The sequence below is a fragment of the Wyeomyia smithii genome, chromosome 1, assembly GCF_029784165.1.
Source record: "Wyeomyia smithii strain HCP4-BCI-WySm-NY-G18 chromosome 1, ASM2978416v1, whole genome shotgun sequence".
Taxonomy (NCBI): Eukaryota; Metazoa; Arthropoda; class Insecta; order Diptera; family Culicidae; genus Wyeomyia; species Wyeomyia smithii.
This window is the reverse complement of record NC_073694.1, coordinates 185,320,962-185,343,080: the sequence shown is the minus strand read 5'-3', so window position 1 is coordinate 185,343,080 and position 22,119 is coordinate 185,320,962. Positions and strand designations below refer to the sequence as shown.

Below are 22,119 nucleotides of genomic sequence, written 5' to 3'. Positions count from 1 at the left end.
TTTTTTTAATTTTTTTTTATTTTTTTTTTTATTTCTTTTAATTTTTTTTATTTAGTTTTAATTTTAAAATTTAGTTTTTTTTAGTTTTTTTTTAATTTTTTTTTAATTTTTTTTATTTTTTTAAATTTTTTTTTTTTACTTCACTGTTTTGTTCTCTAGCTCAATCCACTGTTTACCGATGGAAAATGAAATGAAACCTATAGTGGACCTTTTTACTTTATTAACCTATAGTGGGCCACTAGTCAGATTAACTAAATTTCTCTTAAAAATCTGGCGGATGGTCCATTATAGGGAAGGGGTCCATTATAGGTTAATTTATCCTACATTGCGACCGGAGCTGCCAGGAATGATTGCATAATCATTAAAAAAGACGAATATGGATTTTCAAGATTGGCACGAGTTTTGTACTATCAAGCAGGTCCAAATGAGTCTTTTTCGCGGTCCAAACGACCAAGTATTAGGCCGCTTGAAATAGTCTTTGTTAGAATTTTTTTCCCCTAAAAGTGGTCATTTAGGTTTGTTATGAAGCGTTTTAGGTAACAAAATTGTCCTTCTTAAAACTTAGTTTGGAAGAAATCTGAGATGATCGATTTTTTAAATAAGTAAGTACCACTTTTTCTTCGGATTTTTTTTTTCAGTACAGGATGACCGACTTTATAATACACAGGTTCCCTGTTTGGAGTATTTCAGGGGTAATAGAGGGCCACATTTGATGAAGAAAATTTTTCTACGCACATGTCCTAGCGTTAATCTACGCAGAGTTATTCAACTTTTAAGTTCCTTGAATACTTTTCTTCAAAGTAGCTCTAACTTTAAATGTACACTACTTAGAGTTATTAGAAAATTTCCTACTAGACACAAAAAAATTTTGGAAGCAAAAACATTAAAAAATGGCTTTGTTCTGAATGAATTTTGATGTTTTCTCACAGATAAACGTGTTCAACATTGTTGTTTTTTTTTAGCTTAAATTAAACGTTTTAGAACGCTTTTTTCTCTGACACCTAATCTCTATCTGCTTCAGTTTTAATGCAGTATGCTTGGTGGAGAACCTGCATCAAAATAAAACTGGCAAACAAATCAAAAGTTTTGCTGCATTCAAATTGTACGAACTAAATTTCTATTTTTAAGAACGGCTTTTACCCGTTAACATTCAAGTTCATTAAGCAGACAATATGTGCAGTAGGGAAAGCGAAAAACAAACGAACTGGAAATATGATATAGATTTGAAAAAAATATACCGCATCCCGACGGGACGCGGTTTATATTTCCAAATCTGTATCATAGTGCAGTTCGCTTATTTTTCGCTTTCCCTACTGCACATATTGTCTGCTTAATGAAATTCAAATTGTAATTTCTGGAAAACTAAAGCAGATAGAAATTTGGTGTCAAAGTATGAACTGTAGAGCGGTTCAAGACGTTAAATTTGAGCTAAAAAAAAACAATGTTAACCACGTGTTTTTGTGAGAAAACATCAAAATACGTTTAAAACTGTACTACTTTTAACAGTTTTGCTTCCAAAATTTTATTTTTTACATTGATTCAGACATTAAAAGACTGCATTTCGTGGGAAATTTTCTCAACTTTCAAATGAAATCAATAGAATAGCCCTAAGTGATGTATATTTAAAGTTAGAGCCATTTTAGAGAAGAGTATCAAAGAAACTTTGAAGTTGAATGACTCTGAGTAGATTAAAGTTGGGGCATATGCGTTGAAGAATTTTTATCATCGGATGTGATTAACCCCTCAAATACTCCCAACAATGAAACAATCACCCTGTATGTACCACTTTTTCCTCGAGTTAGCGTGAAATCTCTCATTGGCTTCTCAGCAAATAACGAAAGCTACGCTCGTCCAGCAAGATACACTATCTCTACATCTATCATCACGAATATTTTACACGGCACTAAAGAAATTTCATTTTCAACGCGTAAACGCTCGTACAACACATTTTGCAGATGAACAATTTTGGAATACTTACGAAAGGCACTTTTAGATTCCTCGTATGCCTTAAAACTAAAGAAGGCTGTACGGGTGTCTGTCGGTATACGGAAATGTAGAATCGAAACGTCCTTATAAGCGGTATACTTGAGCAGTGTATTGGATGGTAATCGTTCCAACGGTATCTGACCCTCGAAACCGTTGCCCAGGCTGCTGGTGTTGGACGAAGCCGCTAGGCTGCTGGATGCCTTGTAGGTGGAATGGGTGCTGTCGACAGTGGTCGGTCTTTCGGAAGCTGCCAAGTAGCCGGTCGTCGTTTCTTCATACCGGTGACCATTCTTGCTGCTGTTGTTAGTACCGATCTCATCGCCACCTAAAGACTGGGTGCTGATAGTGGCCAATCCAGTCGTTGCCGCTACAGTCGCTGTTGTAGTGCTACCACTACGCCCTCTCGTAACCACATTCGGCAGTATGGAATTGCAATCAGTTTGATTTATTTCTACAATTATTAAAAAGAGAGCACCGACTATCAGAACGTTACTGCTGCTGTTCTGGCTGGGTTTGGAGCACATCGCCAATATTGATTTGATTTGAATTGCAAACGTAGATACACACTGATGCAGATACACACTTCGACACACACACATACACACACTCAACGTTTTCCGCAGTCGGCTCCGTTTCACCGAACCAGAAGCATCCGATGGGTATTCACTGCATTCCACTTTCAAACTACAGCCTGGTTTCTTCCAAAGTAACGGCACAGCCTCGCGTTGCACTCCGATGGACAAACGTGGGCACGGGAACGACCGAGAGAGCGTTGCTGACCACAAGGCAAGGGCGATGGTCAGGATAAAATTTATGCATTTAATAACGGCTGCTGATCTGTTAAGTTGAATCGGGCATAACTGCAGCTGTAGTATGCTTTTTTCTGTTCGCTCCAGTGCAGAGGAATGGCGGAGAGCTCGGTTGCGGCAATGTTCTGAAAAAAATGTAAAAAGTAGAATTGATTGGATTAGGTATATTAGAGTGGGAAGGCAACTAGCAATCGTCAATAATTCAATATGCTGTCGTGTTCTGGACCCGCTTAGTTGGGATTTTTTTTTCATTTTGGGTAGGCAATCAAAATGAGTTATTTATTGCAGAAGCATATCCTATTGGTTATTTTGGTGTAATTTCATTTAGGTTTTTTTCAGGGCATCATTGTTCAATGTTCTCAGTATTACTCTAAATTGCAATTATCATTAAAAAAAAAATACAATTATCTGGTTTAATTTTCATTCTACAAAAAGTATTGATACTTTTTGAATTCTTAATTGTTTTAATATATTTTAATTTGATTCAATTTGAACCGCCACCCGTGAGCTAAACTTTGCTTTACGGAAAGGTAACTTTTCCTCTTTTCCTATGCTGCGGGTTATGATTGGTTCCAGATGCAGAAAAGCAAGCTTCCAACGACAAAGTCACGTGAATAGTTTTTTTGTGAGCCTGCTTTGTAAAACTAATGCGAGTGTTCCTGTGGTCTATATTTTCACTTGAATGATATAAAACACATCATCAACGTCGTTTTTCAGTGGAGCAGCCGGTTACACGCCCCAGAAATCAGCTGGCAACGAAAATGTCTTAATTATGAACAAAAATAATAGCGCAGTATGCGAGATTTCCGCCTCTTGGTTGCGAAAGAAGTGATACACTTTTTACCCTGCGCTCACAGGGGTAGAAAAGTTGAAATGTTGAAAGCTGCAGAGAAAAAGGAGGTGGTTAACTCGGAAAGGAAGAAGGAGATGGTAAGACGATGTTGCAGAAGTTGCAAAAATGTACTGGAAACTCTTGCATAAAGTTTCCTATTGTGTCGCTGCACACCGGAGCGGCAACGGTGCCATACATACCGGCAAGGTAATAATGAAAGCAAGACAAAGATGATATTGTGTTTAGAGTTCTGAAAGCGTGGTGAGGTTCCCTACTCCCGCGAGGGTCGCCCGAGAAAAGACAATACTGTACAACAATTGCATCACACAGCAAAAAGGGGAAAAAGTTCAGGTGTAAAACTCCGATTGTTTCGTAGTGCGTTTTTCGCTATTATACTGCACCGGGAAATGGGGATGAAAATGTGGTTAGCATTTTTCACTCCAACACCGGAACAAGTGTAGAAAAAGTGCTGTCTTGCGGTTCGGGGGAATTCAACGTGACCAGTGAGGAGATGAGAGACTTGATGTGTTTGACATTGCAGTTGTATACGAATTGCAATGCACGGATGCAAGGCCAGGATCGCTGTTTTATTTCTGACAATCAGATAAACAGAATTCACCCACAACGGATCGACTTGTTGCTGCGCTAGAATTGCCTCCGACTATGTGCAGCTTTATTGTCCGTTGGACAAAAAGCAGCTTCAGCGGAGTCGGTCGAGCGTGCTAAGGGGCACTGGGTAAGAGGATATAATTTCGCAATTTCCGTATCCTTCTTTTCGAATGGTTAGATGCAGTAATTGTTATTGCTATTAATATTATTCGAACTCGCTCGTCCGAAGAATCGCTCTGACCTGAAACATACCTGAATAACGGGGCTTTGTAGGCCAGTGAATGGAGAGATTTACGATTTCGAATAAATTGAAGTTTATGAGTGTAAAATGCAATATAACTTGAATGTTTGTATTAATGAAAACAATTGACTAAAGCATTCAGCGGTAACAAATGCGGGAACACAATTTGGATATCGGAAAATTACATTCCACATCCATGGTACAAATTATCGTTATGGTTACAACCACAGCTTACAAGTACAGTTCAACATTTAGAACCATTGATTTTATTTCACTGCTCATACACCCTTTTTGGATTTCAAAATAGTGTTTGGTGTCGATTTCCGGTGCTGGGAACATATTTTCGTCAAAAAACACGTAGAAAAGATCTTGAGATATCATTTTGCAGTAAATTGTTTGGTTTGGCGGTTCGAATTGATAGTTCCGTTGTGCAGAAGATGATGTGCGGTTTTTCTGTATTTTTCCTTTGAAGGTCAATAAATTTGCTGCGAATTGATATCTCAAGATTTTATCTGCGTGTTTTTTGACGAAGATATGTCCCATTTTGTGCAACCAAATATTGAAAGGATCAAATTTCATTTGACCTTTGAGCTGTTATAAAGAAACCGAAAGGTGCCACCTTTTTTTGACGTGGGACTACGTCTTTGTTTTCTATACTGGTATGCATTCTGTAAAATTGGAAATAAATGTTGCGTCAAATTTCAAACGATAATGACAGCATAACCACATGATGGAAAACAATAACCAATATGTTGATGGATGGATAAAATGTTGAACAGCTTTGTTATACGCTAGTTATCATTATTTTTTCATTGCAAAGCGGTAAAAATCGATAAAAAGTATCAAGGACAAATTTACGCGAACAATGAACCAATCACATGCGAGCATTCCTAGCATAGACGGCATAAATAGACACCAACTCTTCCCTGTTGATTCTCTGTGTCAATATCCAAGAAAAATTGACAGAGTCTCCCCGTTCCAATAGGCCAATTTATGTTTGCTTCCATGAACCTAGACTAATTTGATGTCTCGAAGGTAAAGGTTTTTCGAAAAGTTTGAAACAACCCCTTTTCTTGAACAATTTCTAATCCTGCTGTTAGAGCGTAATAGAAACTGATGTCTTGAAGGAAAACACGCTGGTAAAAGCAACAGTACCGTAGAGTATATGTGAAACAGAGCGCCGCTAGTTGGCGAGTGCTTCTGAATTTTTTGTTTATTTACTAAGATCTATTCAAAATCTTTTTTTACATTTCTACATTGTTAGATATTTTTGTATGTTTAACTTTACAAATAAAACAATATCCTTATATTCGATATCTTCGTAATACAGTGAAAGTAATTGTTGGTAATGAATCAAACTTTAAAGCAAAAAACAAAAATGAATTTTTCTAAACTTTAACTTCGTTGTAATTGTTAAATGTTGTTTGCACATAAAACACTACATGCACAACATCACCAAGTGTAAACGAAATTTTTCGAGTGTCATTAAATATATTTCTGAAAATGCGTAAATCACTGAACAAACGAATTTATTATGTCTGTAATAACAGTAATTACAGTGTTTAGTCCCACGTCACCATTTCATACAACCCTAGGGCTGTATACCTTGTAGTATTTTCAAAATGGCGGGGAAATCTGCTTACAGACACCTGAGAAGATAGCTCAGAAAGTGGGATTAATTTGAACCGAACCCACTTAAACCTCTCCACTCTCCAGCCCTTATCTTCCGGAACGATGGTTACATAATAAGTCGGGAGAAGCGGCTGCACGAACCGCAGAGAAGAAGACATGCTCAGTGGTTTCCTCCACATTCACGCACTCAGGACCCATAGGTATTCCGCCGGCCCGAACATGTGTAATTCCGTTAAAGTAAGTTTGATCTCATCAACGGTTTGATCGTTGGTGAGACCTTTCAAGACAACCTTGAACGGCTTGGCGTTCTTGGTGTCATATGTAAAAAATTTGTACATCTTGTCAGTTAAATACTGAACAAGACGATCACGACCCTTTACTGAGTCGGCTAATAAGCGGCATTCACCTCTGCGGCCAATTTGATAGGTAACTTTAACGTCAGAAACAAACGTTGAAAGTTCCTTTTTGAATATATTAAATTCAGAAGAAATAGTTACCACAATAGGTGGAACTTTCTCCTTTTTTAAAGATTTTATATTTTGTATAGTTTCATTATTGGTAACTTCCATTTCACTAGCTTCTTGCTCAGGCAAAATATCAAAAGGATTGTCACTACAGACACTCGATGTGTCAGAAAGAGATGCCTCTCTTTTCCTCCCCGCAGCGATGCGAGGTTTCTTTTTCCGTCCAGCCATTTCAGGTGATACGAAAAAAGTTAAAACAAATGTTAAATTCAAAAGTAGGTAGTCTTGAGAAAGACTGATGGGAAATAACTTTCAGGTAATCTTTAAAAGACACACTGACAAAACACAAACTTTGAAGCTATAGGCAGTCAAAGACCAGTCCACAAGCAACCGAAAAAACGTCTGATCTGTAGGACAGTTCAAGACGCACTCGATCAGGATGTGTTTTAATTTTGATCCCGTTAGGTGTTAAAATAACAGAAATCATAATAAAAAATATTCTACTTATATCAAACCCATATCAAACATTGTTACTAACGTATCAGCTTTCTAACAAAATTAGATAACACCTAGAACATTATAATAACAACCATTGTTATAAACAACAGATTTTGATAGAGACGAAAAAATTGTTAGATTTGTTTCAGAACAACTCCATTTCATGATTTGTTATTATAACTAATTTAGATTCAATTTTGTTATCAAAAGCGAATGGGAAAATACAAAATCGTATCAAAATATGTTATTTGTATCTCCCGTTGATAGAATTTTGTAATATTTTAGTTATGCCCTTCTGATCGGGTAGCGCTTTAGAGCATGGACGAAACCACGCTGGCAAGGAGTTTTCGCTTACTGTCGTACACAGCTGAGCTATTCGACATCATTCGAGGTAGTGCTATAACAGCTGTCGAAGTCCTCTTACAGAGTTGAAGTGGCGCTTGAACGTAAGCTTGTCGTCAACCATAACCCTGAACAGTTTCAAAAATCGCTTTGAGGTAACGGTGCAGTTTCCAATTCTGACGGTTATTCACAACCGTGACAGTTTTCTGGAGTGCATCCGGTCCTCGACCTTGCGTATGCAGTGCGTGGCCGTCAGCTCGACCTCCGACTCACCGTAGACCTCCAGCGTTATGTCTTCCGCAAAGCCAACGATCACAACCCCTACAAGGCACTTCAGCTTCACTAAAACATCGTGTTCCACAACACCGGGCGGAAGAAGGCAACCTTGCGGTATTCCTGCGATGATTGGGAAGCAGTTCTCACGCTTGTCCGTGTTTTAAACTAGCACTTGATTCCAGAAGTAATTTTCCAAAATCTTGTACAACGACACCGGAACATGAATGCTACTAAGCGCGAGCGCCGGACTGCCACCTCCATCGTCTTGGTGACGGAGAGAATAGCATCCAGCGTGGACCTAGCTTTCCGTAATCCGAGTTGGTTACTGCCCGACTACCCGGAATAGCCCTGGGGCCGTCTTGATGGTTAGGTTCAGAATTCCATCTCCTCAACCTCGACACGGCTGTCGTCGTTCACGGATAAGACGTTCGGTAAGTTGGGCGACCATCCCTAGTCTGTGTCTGAGATACTGAAGCGTCAAACGTGAAACTGGAGCAACGAATACCACTTGAACTAACGGGACCAACTCTGCCACTATTCCACCATGTTGTCATTCAACGCTAACGCTTATGGTGACCTCAGACCTGCTTTTGAAGCAGCAGCCTGAGCCCCAGCTTCCGCCATTTATCTTGTGATGTCAATCTACTCGTTTCTATATGTAAAACAAAACTTCTCCAACCACCGTCGCAATTTACACGTCCGTGAATGGAAATTCACTGTTTAATACTTATTTTTGACAATTCTCAACATTTTTCACGGTCGAATGTAGCAAAAACTTTACCGTTTCTCGAAATTCGTTTCTGACACCAAAACTGACCAGAGATGCCAGATGTTTTTGCAGAATGTTTGCAACTGCTCGTAAAACCGGAAAAGTCTGCTTGAAATCTAGGAAAAATCTATCCGAGGTCCGACCAAAATTCTCTCGCGCCTGCAGAATCTGCACACATTTTGAGGAAATCTGTGCACATATAAGGGGACAATGGGCGATTAAAGTGACTGTTCGACTGACAGCTGGCGCTGCAGTAAAAATGATGATGATGATTTGTGGGCAGCATTTTAACCCATGGGCGATTGAAATTACTGTTCGACTGACAGCTGGCGCTGCAGTAAAACTGATGATGATGATTTGTAGGCACCATTTTAACCTATCAAGATTCTGTTTGCAGTGAGTAATCACGAGTTTACGTAGCGAGAAACTTTGAACATTTAGATTTTTTTCATTGAACGGTAGATTTAAACTAAGAATATGCAATTCCAACACCGTATGTACCTACCAACTTCATTAAAAACATAACCTCAAATAAGAAGCTAAACCTGATCTCTTATATTTGCAATTTCATATGTATTTTCTTGACAGTAATTAGTTTACTAGATGTTGCTGAAAGTTTCTAACCAGCTGTATGCGTTTTGACGCTAAAAACATCCATTTTACGCAAATATCGCACGGAAAACAGTCCAAACTAACTAAACGACTTAACTAACTAAAAACGATCGTGCGGGTTCTAGATTTGAACTTTAGAACTAGAAAAATGATGCTAGATTTAATTTTAGCGAAGGCTGGTATACACAAGAGACTGTTATTCATGCAATATTTGCGTAAAATGAATGTTTTTGGTCTCAAACTTTCAGCAGTATCAAGTAGACTGCTTACTGTCAAGAAAATACGGAATTGCAAATATATGAGGTCCGGTTTAGTTTCTAATTTAAGGATATGTTTTTACAGGAGTTGGTGGGCACATAGCGTGTTGGAATTACATTTTCTTAGCTTAAATCTACCGTTAAGTGAAAAAAATTAATTTTTAAAAGTTACCCGCTACGTAAACTCGTGATAACTCACCGCAAATAGATTCTTGCTAGGTTAAAATGCTGCCTACAAATCATCATAATCATTTTTACTGCAGCGCCAGCTGTTAGTCGGATAGTCATTTTAATCGCTTATAGAAAACAATGGAAAATCCCGATCAACCACTCTTTATGCACCTTTATGAAACGACAACAACTGAAATCAATCGATATAGGTTCAAAACTAATCGATAGCGATCGTTCTCGTTTCATGAAGAAACGTAAAGAGTGGTTGGTCGGGATCTGAAAAAAAATCTGCGAATCAATAAAACTCTGCACATGGACCCTTAAAATCTGCGTTTTGCAGAAAAATCTGCACATCTGGTATCCCTGAAACTGACAAGAGCGGTCAATTACCAAGGTAAGAGTATATAACAAGGTGTGGCACTGAACCCAAAGGCACACACTAAGGTGAAACTACTCAAGTTAACACGTTACAGCTACGGTGTGCCAGTGATCAACATTGAAAAGAATCTTCGAAATATTGGTCGGAACTTACGTGACGTGATAATTGGATGTCATTGCCGTTCTAACTGCGGCTTGCGTTTGAAAACTATTATCAAACGACACGATGCGGTGCTGATTTCAATTAACACGCTCAGGAAAAGGAAAGAGCCTCTCCCTCACTTGAACCAGTCATCAGTTTCATGTGAAATGATTCGATCAACAAGAGACGGGAAATAAACCCGTGATCATATCTTTTTGACAGCGAAACTGTTCATCGTAATACGATGACAGTAACCGAAAGGAATCAACTGAAAATGAAACTATTCGAATCGAAATGACTGCGTGAAACCTTCGGTTTCTTTGTTATGTTTCGCAAATGTAGAGCCCCTTTTCTATCTGTTCGTCAGGAATTCGATTATGGCATCGACTTGGTTGGACAGCGCAGCCTCCACACTTTTCAACCATTATATCCGGTGTGGGGATAGGTGTGCTAGCCCTTTTTTTGGCAACCCATCTACACTCGTCGTGCATTTTTTATGATTGCTCATGTTTGGTTGAATGGTCTCTCTCAGCCACAAGCCTTCTTCATGATGGAGCCTATGTGGTTCCACTAGGGCCCTGCAGGGGAATGTTCGGGTACTGTCAGTGGTCACATTCACATTGCTTCCCCATGGTGGCATGCAGCTCTCAGCCTAAACCCAAAAGGCGCCATCTTGGATTTCAAAATGGGCATTATACTAGTTTTGGAAATACCCATAATGAATGGTATTTGGCCACTTCAGACTGTTTTCCAGTAACCCGAAACAAAGTTTTACACTTTTCTGTGGTACACGCAAAAGTTGGATGGTGCGAAACCAGTACAAAATTGTGCGTTTTTAGCGCAATTGTTGATGTGGTTTGGAACCAGTACAATGATTGCGTGTTGGGCATAACGCAATTAATGCTCTAGCGTTTGTTCAATGTATTTGTCAGCTCCAAACTACTACACCTAAACAGTTTCAGCTGGTATCAAGCAGCATTGCAAAGCGAGCGAGAAGCAAAACCTTTCTCCTCCTTTCTGCTTGAGAACGAAACATATGCTACGCTTCTCAAGTCTTTTGCACACACGCTTTCCCCTGAGTAGCAGCAAGCACGAACCGACAGTATGAGTGAGACTGAAGCAGGTATTAGACGAAGCAAATATTTGCTATTTTTGGTACGATTTTTATTTGCACAAAATTAAATCTGTATTGAAAAATAGCAAATATTTGCTTCGTCTAATACCTGCTTAACAAAATTGGCATCAAGTATGTACAGCACGGGTGTCTCGCTCATTTCGTAAAACGACGAGACATCGTCTTGCGCGTCGCAACGCCAACCGAAAAAGAATCGAAAGAGCAGCCTGCAAATTAAATGTGACGTATCTAGTCTCGTCGCACGTACATGGAAAATCTACGAGCAAGAGAGAAGGAGCAGCCACTAATACACTCGATGTGAGAAATAAAGTGTCGGTATATGATACATATTCTGATTTCAATCTATGTCAATGTATTCGCAGTACAACTGCTGCGTTATCCTTTTCACAAACTTATTGTGCGATTTCTGTGCAACATTTGTGCGAATCGGGAAGACACAATGATTGTACAAGACTTGAACTTTTGCGTGTACAATTGTTAGCGTCATTAAATTACATTTCCTTCATATTGTATTTTCAGTCTACTATACTTTGTAGCTCTATCACTTTCATTTGTCATTTTTGAACCTAAATAAAATGTGCACTATAATTTAGCTGGTCTGGCATAGCAAATGTTGAGCACTTTGTTTAGAGTGCGTGATAAAATATGAATTGGTTGTGACTCATTGTTGCCACGCCTTGTGTTGTCCGCTTGTAGTGTGCTGAACATTTTACCTCTTTTCCTTTCGTATCCTTAACGGTAGCGCGGGGAAAGCAAACGGACCACCGATTCGTTAGCTTGTGCCGGGTTCGGGTAAGTTGCATAGCTAGTGGCGAATTGGGTGTATTTCGAAACTTGCTATACCCACCAACGCCTACGGTTGTTGTGCCACTGTTGCTGTTCAGCTACTGCCGTTGATTCGATGATGGGTGGTTGGGGGCTAAAAGAAAGCAATTCTATTTGGATATGAATTATTTATACTTCAACCGTTGGAATTTTGTTTTTCATTTCAGCAGCTTGAACTGCCCTGGATCGGAAACAATGGCTATACACACGGTGGAGAGATCGTTCCCAGATTGAGCCTGTGTCTATTTGAGTGGCATTTAATTCAGGCGAAAATTGCTTTATCCGTTGGAATGGAAGTATGAATTTAAACACTTTGCTTTGATTGAGTGCGAAACCGGTACGATTCGCTACAAAAAGGATAAAAGTTCAATGTTCAATAAATGGAAGTCGTCATACTCTGAGAGGCTAGCATACTTTTCGAAAGTTTTACCCCAGCCAGCAGCGGTCGCAAACAGAGTCGCTAATGGAACGACCGGCAAAGTTTGACAAAAAATGGCGCCTGAAAGAAACCAAGATGTAGATCAAGTGGAACTTGGAATGGGTAAACTCTAGCCTTATTATCTTAATTATGGCACCGGGTGCACTACTGTAGGAGAACGCTGGACAAGGTGGGCTAAATGAACCGTTGGTTGTTTTTACGAGAATCTATTGAGGTTGAGATTTGATACAAATTACTCATGTCAGTCACTTGTCAGTATCTTTCTGATGACTTAGCGTGAACAGTTATACATATTCGTAGTTGGTACCTGTAAAAATGCTTTTTTTGCGATAGCAAATTACCCCAGCTTGTGAGAAGCGATATGAAACTTGGGATCTAATAACATGTTGCAAACAAAGGTCATTTAAAGTCTATCTTTAAAGCAACACCCACTAGTATGACAAATCAACTAAAATTTTAATATGATTATAAGTAGCAATTTAAAATTCAAATACTCCTCTGTTACTATGAAGCACACATCCGGCACACCTTTAATGTCTTTGTCTATCTAAAGCTATTCTTTTTGGCGTCTGACGAGAACAGCACGCATAAAACCCGATGGCATCTGGCCACAAAAATTTGTTCATGTTTGAGATGCAGGAAAACACCTGCTGCGAACATTTATGGTAAGGCTCGTAGCGCTCCAAGAAATTTCATAGTTAACGGAATCGCGTCTATGAAAGCAGCGCTTTTTAATACGTCCTAGCATACCTCATTTGAAAAATCAGTAAACGCATAATAAGAATATAAGACAGAAAATTCTGTTGTAAGTCACATTGAGATGTACATTCCTACAGTGTCGGTGCGTAAGTAACGAAGAAAGTCGATTTTTTTCTATTGGTTATGAGTTTTATAATAATTTGTACTTATCTCGCTGATTCCACCGAATCTGTGCCATATTAAAGCGTCTTCAGTGTGCACGAAACACACTACTTTCAGTATTTATGCGTGGTGAAAAAACACTTGAAATGTAAACTTTAACCCATTATGGACGAGGGTTCGATTTATCGAACAGTACTTAAGAATTTTTTATGTATAAGGAAGATGAGATTAACATATTCCGTTTTCTGCACATGATAGCTGGGAGCGTTGCGTACGAAAAAATTCTAAAAACCTCTCACCCTCCATTTTGTAGAGAGGGGAGCGTTTCGCGCAAATGTGTTCAAAAACACAATTTTCAATAATTGTTTTGAAACTGAAAAAAAACAATACAAACTATTCGTAACAATATATTCTAGTAGCCAACAGATAACATTGTTTCTGTACCATTTATCAATGTTCTGCAAGTATTTTTTTTCATGCTCGGGCCCACTGTAGTCTAAAACAACCAGTTAAAAACTCGGTTGTGGAAAGTCGAAATTTTTTTTATAATTTATGATTAGAACAATACAAGCCCGCATCATGAAAATCACCTTGGTGAAAAATCGGGATCTAGGTCCGGTCCATAATGGGTTAATTGAACTAACGATTCATGGAAGCCCATATTGCATGTGAAGAAACTACATTCGGTTTATAAAATTGTTGATCCCCTCGTTAACTGGAGAACGATACTTTTTTGACCCTTCATTTTTCGTTAATAACTGGCTCACCAAAATTCCTCTAGCTGTTGAATTTGTCTATAGAACTACTCAAACTAACATACCATTGGAAAGGGAAAAGATAGGGCCTTCGTTTGCAAATATCGAAGTGGGTAGTCGCAATCAGTGCTGATTCATCAGTGCTACTCCAGCAAAATTCTTCGAAAATTACAGCCAATCATTTTCAATTTTTACTTCCAATGATCGCAGCACTCTTTCAGATACACTAGATTTTCGTCCTAGTAACGTGCTGTTATACTCAGATGAAATAGATCGCGCGCATCGTTCACGGTTACGGAATAAAATTTGACGACAAATCCAACCAAATGATCTTCACTTCAAAGCGAAAAAGAAAAACAAACAGTCCACTCAACCGAAATGAACCTCACCGAAGCACTTTTTCACTGACACTGACCGATGCCTTGACAATCTTCGTTAACTGATAAACTGATTTTGTTGTCTTGCTTCCATCGCATGAAATATAATGAGGTGTTTTGACAGTTCACTTCCATGCAAAAAGCGGGAAGGGAGAACTCTGAAAGGATTGTAAAAAATAACGTTTATGGATACTTTTTTTCACTTTCACTCAAGAGTGTCAACAAATATCAACCCTGGTCGCAATACTGAATATAGCCGGCACATTGATTTTTTTTTCATAAAAATTGATTTTTTGACATTAGAATGGCAGGACTTTGGTCTCCGGAGGACGCGATTGAGTAGAATTCGCCGCCCCACCAAGTAGATCATCTACAAGACACTGATCAGACCGGTAGTCCTCTACGGCCATAAAACATATGCTTGTGGAGGATCAACGCGCTGCAGGTGGAGAACGGAGCGAAGAAAAAACCACGAACTGCATGAGCTGGTAGGGGAGCCAACTATGGTTCACCACGTTAAGATTTACAGGTTGCGGTATGCTGGGCATGTCGTAAGTATGTCGGACAACAGCCCGGTAAGGATGGTTCTTGAAACCAATCCTTGAACAACGAGACGAAGACGTGCAGAGCGGACAAGGTGGATCGATCAGGTGGAAGACGATCAACGGTACCTACGCAGACTCAATACCTGGCGAACTAAAACCATGTCTTTAAAATTGACGAATTTTTGAGATCTGCTGTTGTCTCTAAAAAAAAGTTTTAAAGAAAACCTTCCCTGGGAATCTTTTCAAACTGTAAAACTCTGCCAAGAAAGTCAATTTTTTTCAAAAAAATACATATTTGGGGCAACATCCGATCTTAAATTTTCATGCGTTTCTTGGACATTTGGTTTCAAAAAACTTTCGATTTCGATTATTTCACGAGACACAATTCAAACCTCTCTATGAAAATTTTCTGTCCATTTTATCATCGATTGATTTCTAACTCGTTGAGATGACACGCACGCTCACCCACTTCCATTCGCTGACAGGCCATGTCATATTGACCGTCGATAATCCTGACAGCGGCGTCAAAAAAGGGTTGTGACCAGAGATGCCAGAACTAGTTTGTGTTATTCCGTAGATTCTATGGATTTTCACTGGTTTTCCCTGATTTGTACGAAATTCTCCGTATACATGTTCATCTCTAGAAGTGAAAAAAAAACCCGTAGATTTACAGAAAATTGGAAATCTGGCAAGCCTGGTTGTAACTCTACGAACGTATCGTGTCTGGCATAATAATGAGTGTAAACAGAAATGGAATAGAGCCTTTTTGATTCGAATAGTTGCCTTTGCATATCATGTCGTTAGGTTATTGTCATCGAATCACGATGAATATACAGCTGTCAAACAGGTTTCAATATATAAGTTTTTTTTGCCGTCGGTTCATTCAAAAGAATAGTTGTGAAAACTGAAACAAACAATTTTCAATTGAAAGTGAGAGTTAACAGCGTCACTATCGCCAGACGATTTTTAATTGAATGAACTTTTAATCACCTTCATAACGATGGGTCGGTGGGAGATGTTGTTTTAGACAGCGTACATCTCTGATTTTGACATGTTTTATGTGAAAAAGCATGATCTTTCGAATGGAATATAAAAATTTAAGGTAGGTGGGTGATATTCAAAAATCATTTTATATGAAAAAAATATATGGCGGCTAAGTTCAATATGGTGACTACCCACTTCGATATTTGCAAAAGAAGGCCCTATCTTTTCCCTTTCCAATGATGTGTTAGTTTGAGTAGTTCTATAGTGAAATTCAAGAGCTAGAGCAGCGGTTCACAACCTAGGGCACGTGAAAGCCTTCAAGGGGTACGCGAAAGAAAAATCAGTAATGGCGGACAAAGCATTTTTTTATAATGCTGCGTTTGTTTTTCAAACTTGCTTTTAAAACATGACTGTAGCAATCAAACAAATCATAATTCAATTTGAAACTTAAACTAGACTACCACAATATGATCTACCACTGCTCTCTCCTACTCTGCAAGAACATTCCAAAACAGGGGGTACAATTGATTTGAAAAATATCGCCAAGGGGTATGCGGACAAAAAAAGGTTGAGAACCGCTTAGCTAGAGCAATCTTGGTGAACCAAGTATTGACGAGAAATGAAGGGTCCAGAAACAAAGTATTTATGTCAGTTAATGAGGCTCATCTTTTTGATTAACCAAACGTTCTTTCTTTACTTTTTCAACATGGGTTTCCAAAAAAAACATAACTTGAATCACTCTCAATACCATCATGTAAACAGTGGGCCAGTCTCAGCGGGAATTGCTCATATGGGGGTTTTAGGGGATGGGAAAGGTTACTAAGATAGTTCGAGACCCCTCCTTATTCTGAAGGAGAGAGGTTACATATAAATGAAACAAAAAAGCTGCACATCCTGAGAACTAATCTAATAAATGGAACCAGATTTGGCATGTAAAAGTTTTTTGGGCCAAAAAATAATTCCACAGCGGTTCAATACCCTCCCTTTTCTGGAAAGGAGGGGTTATATAAATGGAACACAAATTTCGCACAACTCGGGAACCAGAGAGCAAGGAAAATGTTCATGGTGGTTCGACACCCCTCCTTATTCCATAAGGGAGGGATTCCATGCAAAAGAAACACAAAATTATGCACATATCTAATATGCCAATCAATTAAATGGAACCACATTTGGAATGTGAAAGTTTTTGAAACCAAAAAATATTTCCATGGTGGTTTGGTATCCTTCCCTCTTCTGGAAGGGAGAAGATTCCATACAAATGAAATTTTTGCACAACTCAAAAACCAATCAAGCGAATACAACCAAATTTGGCATGTTGAGGTTTTTGAGAACAAGAAAAATTTTCAGGTAAAACAATCCTCCTTTTTTTCAAAGAAAGGGCTGTTATACAAATCGAACATAAATTTCTATTCCGGATGGATGCGGGGAGGTCCCCTAGACAATTTTAACTGATATTTCAGCCGTTTTCTGCCTGAAATGATCAGGAAAATCTACTCCAGACGTCATTTTTTAATTCAAGATGGAAACTTCCGGCTCCTGGCACACCTCAACATGAACGAATACCGACCAATATGGGTGTTTCGGGAACCAGAATGACGCCCAGAGGTCAAAAAGTAGGAGGTTGTATCCAAGACACAACCGCATTACTGACGTAGAGCTACGCACACTATTAACAAATGCATTGTAGTAAATGTTTCATTAATGAGTCATAAAGTCTACTAATGCTTGCTTTGTGCTGCCTCAACAGTGGGGGAATCAAGATACACGGACAACATGCACTGTGAAAGCTATTGCATTTTCAGTAAATCAGACGGCCGCTACAGATTTAAATTGCTAGTATCCAGCAGAGATTGTTCGCTTGAGTTGTCAAAAAATTATTAACCTTCAAATACTTGTTTATTTGCCTTGAGAAAGGCACTTTGCTGCTCAAAATTGGATTTCCTGATAGCAACCTTTATGCTGCCTCAATAGTGGGGCAATAACGGCAGTCTGACGACACACGTTGAGAAGTGAGATGAACCGCGCTGCTCCTGAGACATGGTGACCAACCACAGGGCAAGTGATTTGTTTGATTCAAAGGCAGCCACAGGCGCAACCCGCTGCAATCCGCTGTTACTGCTGAGTGCTGATATCTGCTACTACTGCTGTCAACGTTGTGGACGGTCCAGCCAGCTTACCTTCTTCTTTTATAGCTGAAGGTTACTACGAAATAGGCCACGCCTTTCTGTTCCGTTTTAACATTCTCTAATGTTCGTTAGACGAATTATTCTACAATTCGTATTCGATTTTTGTATACAGCGAATAAACACCGATGGTGCTCTCACACACGCAACGATTTTCACCCGTATCGTGTTGCGGTTTGTAACATCAAGCGATTTCGTTTGCTCGCTGTTGCGTGTTGCATCATATTGCAACTGAGCAGCTGGTAGACGACGAAATTCTGTTCATGTTGATTGATTGAATCGTCTTCAGTTTATTTATGTAAAGTCGAATTAATCACTTTTGTTAAGGCGTTCTAACAGAACAGGGCAGTTTGTTGTTCAAAATCAGTTATGCTCATCGCAGCCTTTGTGCTGCCCCAACAGTGGGGGGGATTAGGTAAACAAATAAAGTAACATTTTTTATCGCGACAGAATTTGATTGCTAGGATCTAGCACGGAATGCTTGTCTTATTGTCAAAAAATTATTAACCTTCAATTACTTGTTTGTTTGCCTTGAGAAAGGCATTTTGCTGTTCAAAATCTGTAAAAGCTGTTTTCGCATTCAGTAAATAAGACGGCCGGTGTTTTCTTAGATTCAGTACAGAATGTGTTGTTGCTAAGATACAGCAAAACTTTATTGCGGGAAGAATGCCGAAGCCCTTATCTGGCATATCGAGACGTTTGGTGCTACCTCGCTGCTGCTTAGATACGTGTTGTGACTTGTTTACTGGCGCAATCCGCTGCTGCTACTTTCGCAATTCGCTACGATGCGGGTAACTAGTTATACTATTCTGTCGACCTTTTTAGGGAAAGGCAGACAGAGGACTAATCCGGTGTCTGAAAAACAGCCGAAAATGACCGAATACTACTTAATATGGATATTTCCACAATCGAGGTGATGTACAGAAGCCAAAAGGCGAGAATGTTTCCATTCCGATAAAACCAATAATTTTAAACGATTTGTCTTTTGACTTTGATCGTATCCAACATTCGATTCGGCATGCATTTGCAGACTATAAACAAATTGCGAGGATACAATCTATTTGGAATTTTCAAAAAAAAATTTTAAAAAGAAAAAAATGGGCGGGACGAAGTTTGCCGAAGCTAGTGTAAAATGAAAATGTAAAACCTAAGAATCCTCCCAAATGCAGAAAATTGTAGTTTTATTATTCGAACTATTGTACTATTGGAAATTGTCAAGTCTTGTCAAAACGCAAAATTTGACCTCTGGTTGGTCGTTAAATGATTGCTCTCCCAAGCACGGTCGATGAAATTTTAGACCTAGTAATTCGGAATGTACTATTTGGCCTTTAAAAGAGCCTTTCTCAGCCGAAACTGATTTGGACAGCGACTACAACAGTCTTCAATTAGCAACAGCAGCAGCATAGAAGCAGCGAATAGTCATGGTAGCGGATAGCAGCAGCAGTGGTATCAGCAGCGATATTGCAAGGACAGCTGATGCAGCAGCACATTCTTTAGTGAATTGCTTTCTATGTGCGGTAACGGGCAGCATCAGAAGTACGTACATTAGCCGGCACTCGGTCTAATGAAAAGTTGCCGTATTTTGACAAGACACAAACGTTTTGGGATGCTGGTATTCAAATGGGTCGTAAAATTTTCAGTTTGAAAACAGCTTTCAACTGTGTTATCAGAGAAAAGCCTTGCACACAGATGCGATCAACATATAAAATTGAACAACAACTGTCCTTATAAGGACAACAAACAAATTATTGAAGATTGAATATTTTTTCATTTTGCAATAGAACTAAAAGTAAAATGTTATTTTAATCTGCATGCACTCTGAGTGTTGAAACTTGTTTACATTTGCTTTTCAGTGATCGGTAGCATTTCAACCCGTATTTTACATAAAATTTTTAACACATTCAAATTAACAAACATCCTTATGCAGTTCTACGTTAACCTTGCGGTTGTGGCTTTGCAAACAACCCTTGTGATTTTTTTCATGAACATTATCGTGATTTTCATTAGTAGGCCAGTAGTAGGGACTTTTCAGCCTATGTAATAAGGCGATCATTTCGCCCGCGCTTCCCCTACCGTGGAACACTTTTTACCGAAGATGCAGTTCTCAAAGTTGTGACCACGCTAGAAAAGATAGTGCAAAGGAGATTTTTTTCATATCTGCTAGCCACTTTCACGGTTGCCGTCGACTGTGCCGGAATTCTCAGGCGTAAATTGGAAAACTTTTTGGCTGGCAGCTATATGAGAGCTGTATATATGAGAGGGCACATCAGCCTGAAAGTTTAGATTCTTTCCACGCAACACTTCCGACTTGTACGTTCCACCAAATTGTGCAATACTCCTGCGGGAGATATTCTTTTGGGAGGCAAGGCTATCGAAAACTTTTTAGTATTTGTTTCTGTTTTCAGCACTGAAACAGTATAGTGCCACTACACAACGGCAGAATCGATTAGTTTGATTGAATTCAATTTGGATTGACGCTTACCAATCACTGTTCCAGCTAACACAATTTCTCACTGAGTTTAGCACTTGCAACGTTCTGGAACAATATGGGACAAGTATCGTAAAACGTGAATCAGCAGCGAGCGAGCAGAAAGTACGTCACAAACGGTCGATCACACAATTTAAACTGATTAAGCGCATAGCCGCTGGTTAATCCCCAGCGTAGTTATTTCCGTAAAAAAAACTCAACCAACTGTTGCACCGATTATGATCACACTACATTACACTACGCGAACATTACACTACTGGTGCAGAAAATGGTGTAAGAGTTTGCAGATATTCTTACGAAGCCTTATTCAGCCGGGAGCTCAAGCAATACTGCATATTGGATTGTTCTGTCGTACTGATGATAGCGGGGTGATAACAAATGCGGTGAGTAGATAAGGCTGGTGATAACGGGTCGATTAATGGGCGAATTCGACGATAAAATGAAATTCGAATCGTTGGTCGGCTTATGTGGGGTACCGAGCGAGAATGTGTTCACTACTCGTGAGCTTTCCGAGTGAATTTTACATTTCGAATGCAGTGAATTAGAATTGTTGCATTTAGATAAGCATACCTATAACGGGATGCGGAGGATTGTTATTACTGAATAATGACTGCGTTTGTGTATCAGTTTCCGGCGATACGTAATACCATAAGAGTAGGTATGATTTATTATAAAACATTGTTTAGTGGATTTCCTATTTCGAATAATAATTCGCATTTATTAGTTTATTCATTTATAAAGCATCGCGTTGGGTTTTTTAAAAGGGTCAATTCATGAACTCACTCTCAATCCTAATAATTTGACTAAGAAAAATTATAATTGGCGATTTAACGCGAAACTAAAAACGACTGTGCGACTTCTGGATTTGAAGTTCAGAACTAGAAAAATGATGATAGATTTGATTTTAAGCCAAGGCTGATATACACAGGAGACTGTTTTTCGTGCGATATTTGTGTAAAATGGATGTTCTCGGCGTCAAAAAGAACTTTTCTAGTAGACTGCTTACTGTCAAGAAAATACATATGAAATTGCAAATATATGAGATCCGGTTTAGTTTCTAATTCGAGGTTATGTTTTTACATGATTTGGTAGGTACATAGCGTGTTGGAATTGCATTTTCTCAGTTTAAATCTACCTTTTAGTGAATAAAATCTAAATTTTTAAAGTTTCCCGCTACCTAAACTTGTGATAAATCACTGCAAATGGAATCTTGATAGGTTAAAATGCTGCCTACAAATCATCATCATCATTTTTACTGCAGCGCCAGCTGTCAGTCGAACAGTCATATTAATCGCCCATATTCTTTCAAATTTAATTGGAAAGATTTACTTTCAAACAGTACCCTTTTCATCCACCGGATTTCCGTTCTCGTCGATATTTGCTTTCTTCGTTATTGGAAAAAATGAATGATGTGCAATATGCCATGATGCTATGAACTGGAAGTAATTGTACTCCATTACATCGCCGTTCGAAGTACAGGTGGAGCAATTGATTTTGCAATTAATTTGA

The 22,119-nt window shown here is 38.9% G+C and overlaps 1 protein-coding gene across 2 annotated transcripts in view; it reads right to left on the bottom strand.

The window, feature by feature from the left end:
* Window positions 1-22,119, bottom strand: part of LOC129718259 (uncharacterized) — a 220,933-nt gene that overhangs the window by 68,852 nt on the left and 129,962 nt on the right. The window contains exons 1-2 of one of the 2 annotated variants that reach the window (XM_055668854.1): window positions 20,605-20,917; window positions 1,979-2,920 (exon numbers count right to left, since the gene is read on the bottom strand). In XM_055668854.1, the coding sequence (XP_055524829.1) occupies window positions 1,979-2,585 (607 nt within the window). In that variant the 5' untranslated portion in view covers window positions 2,586-2,920; window positions 20,605-20,917. Of the gene's footprint in view, window positions 1-1,978; window positions 2,921-20,604; window positions 20,918-22,119 lie in introns of those variants that run through there. The other variant, XM_055668853.1, reaches the window with a different exon arrangement.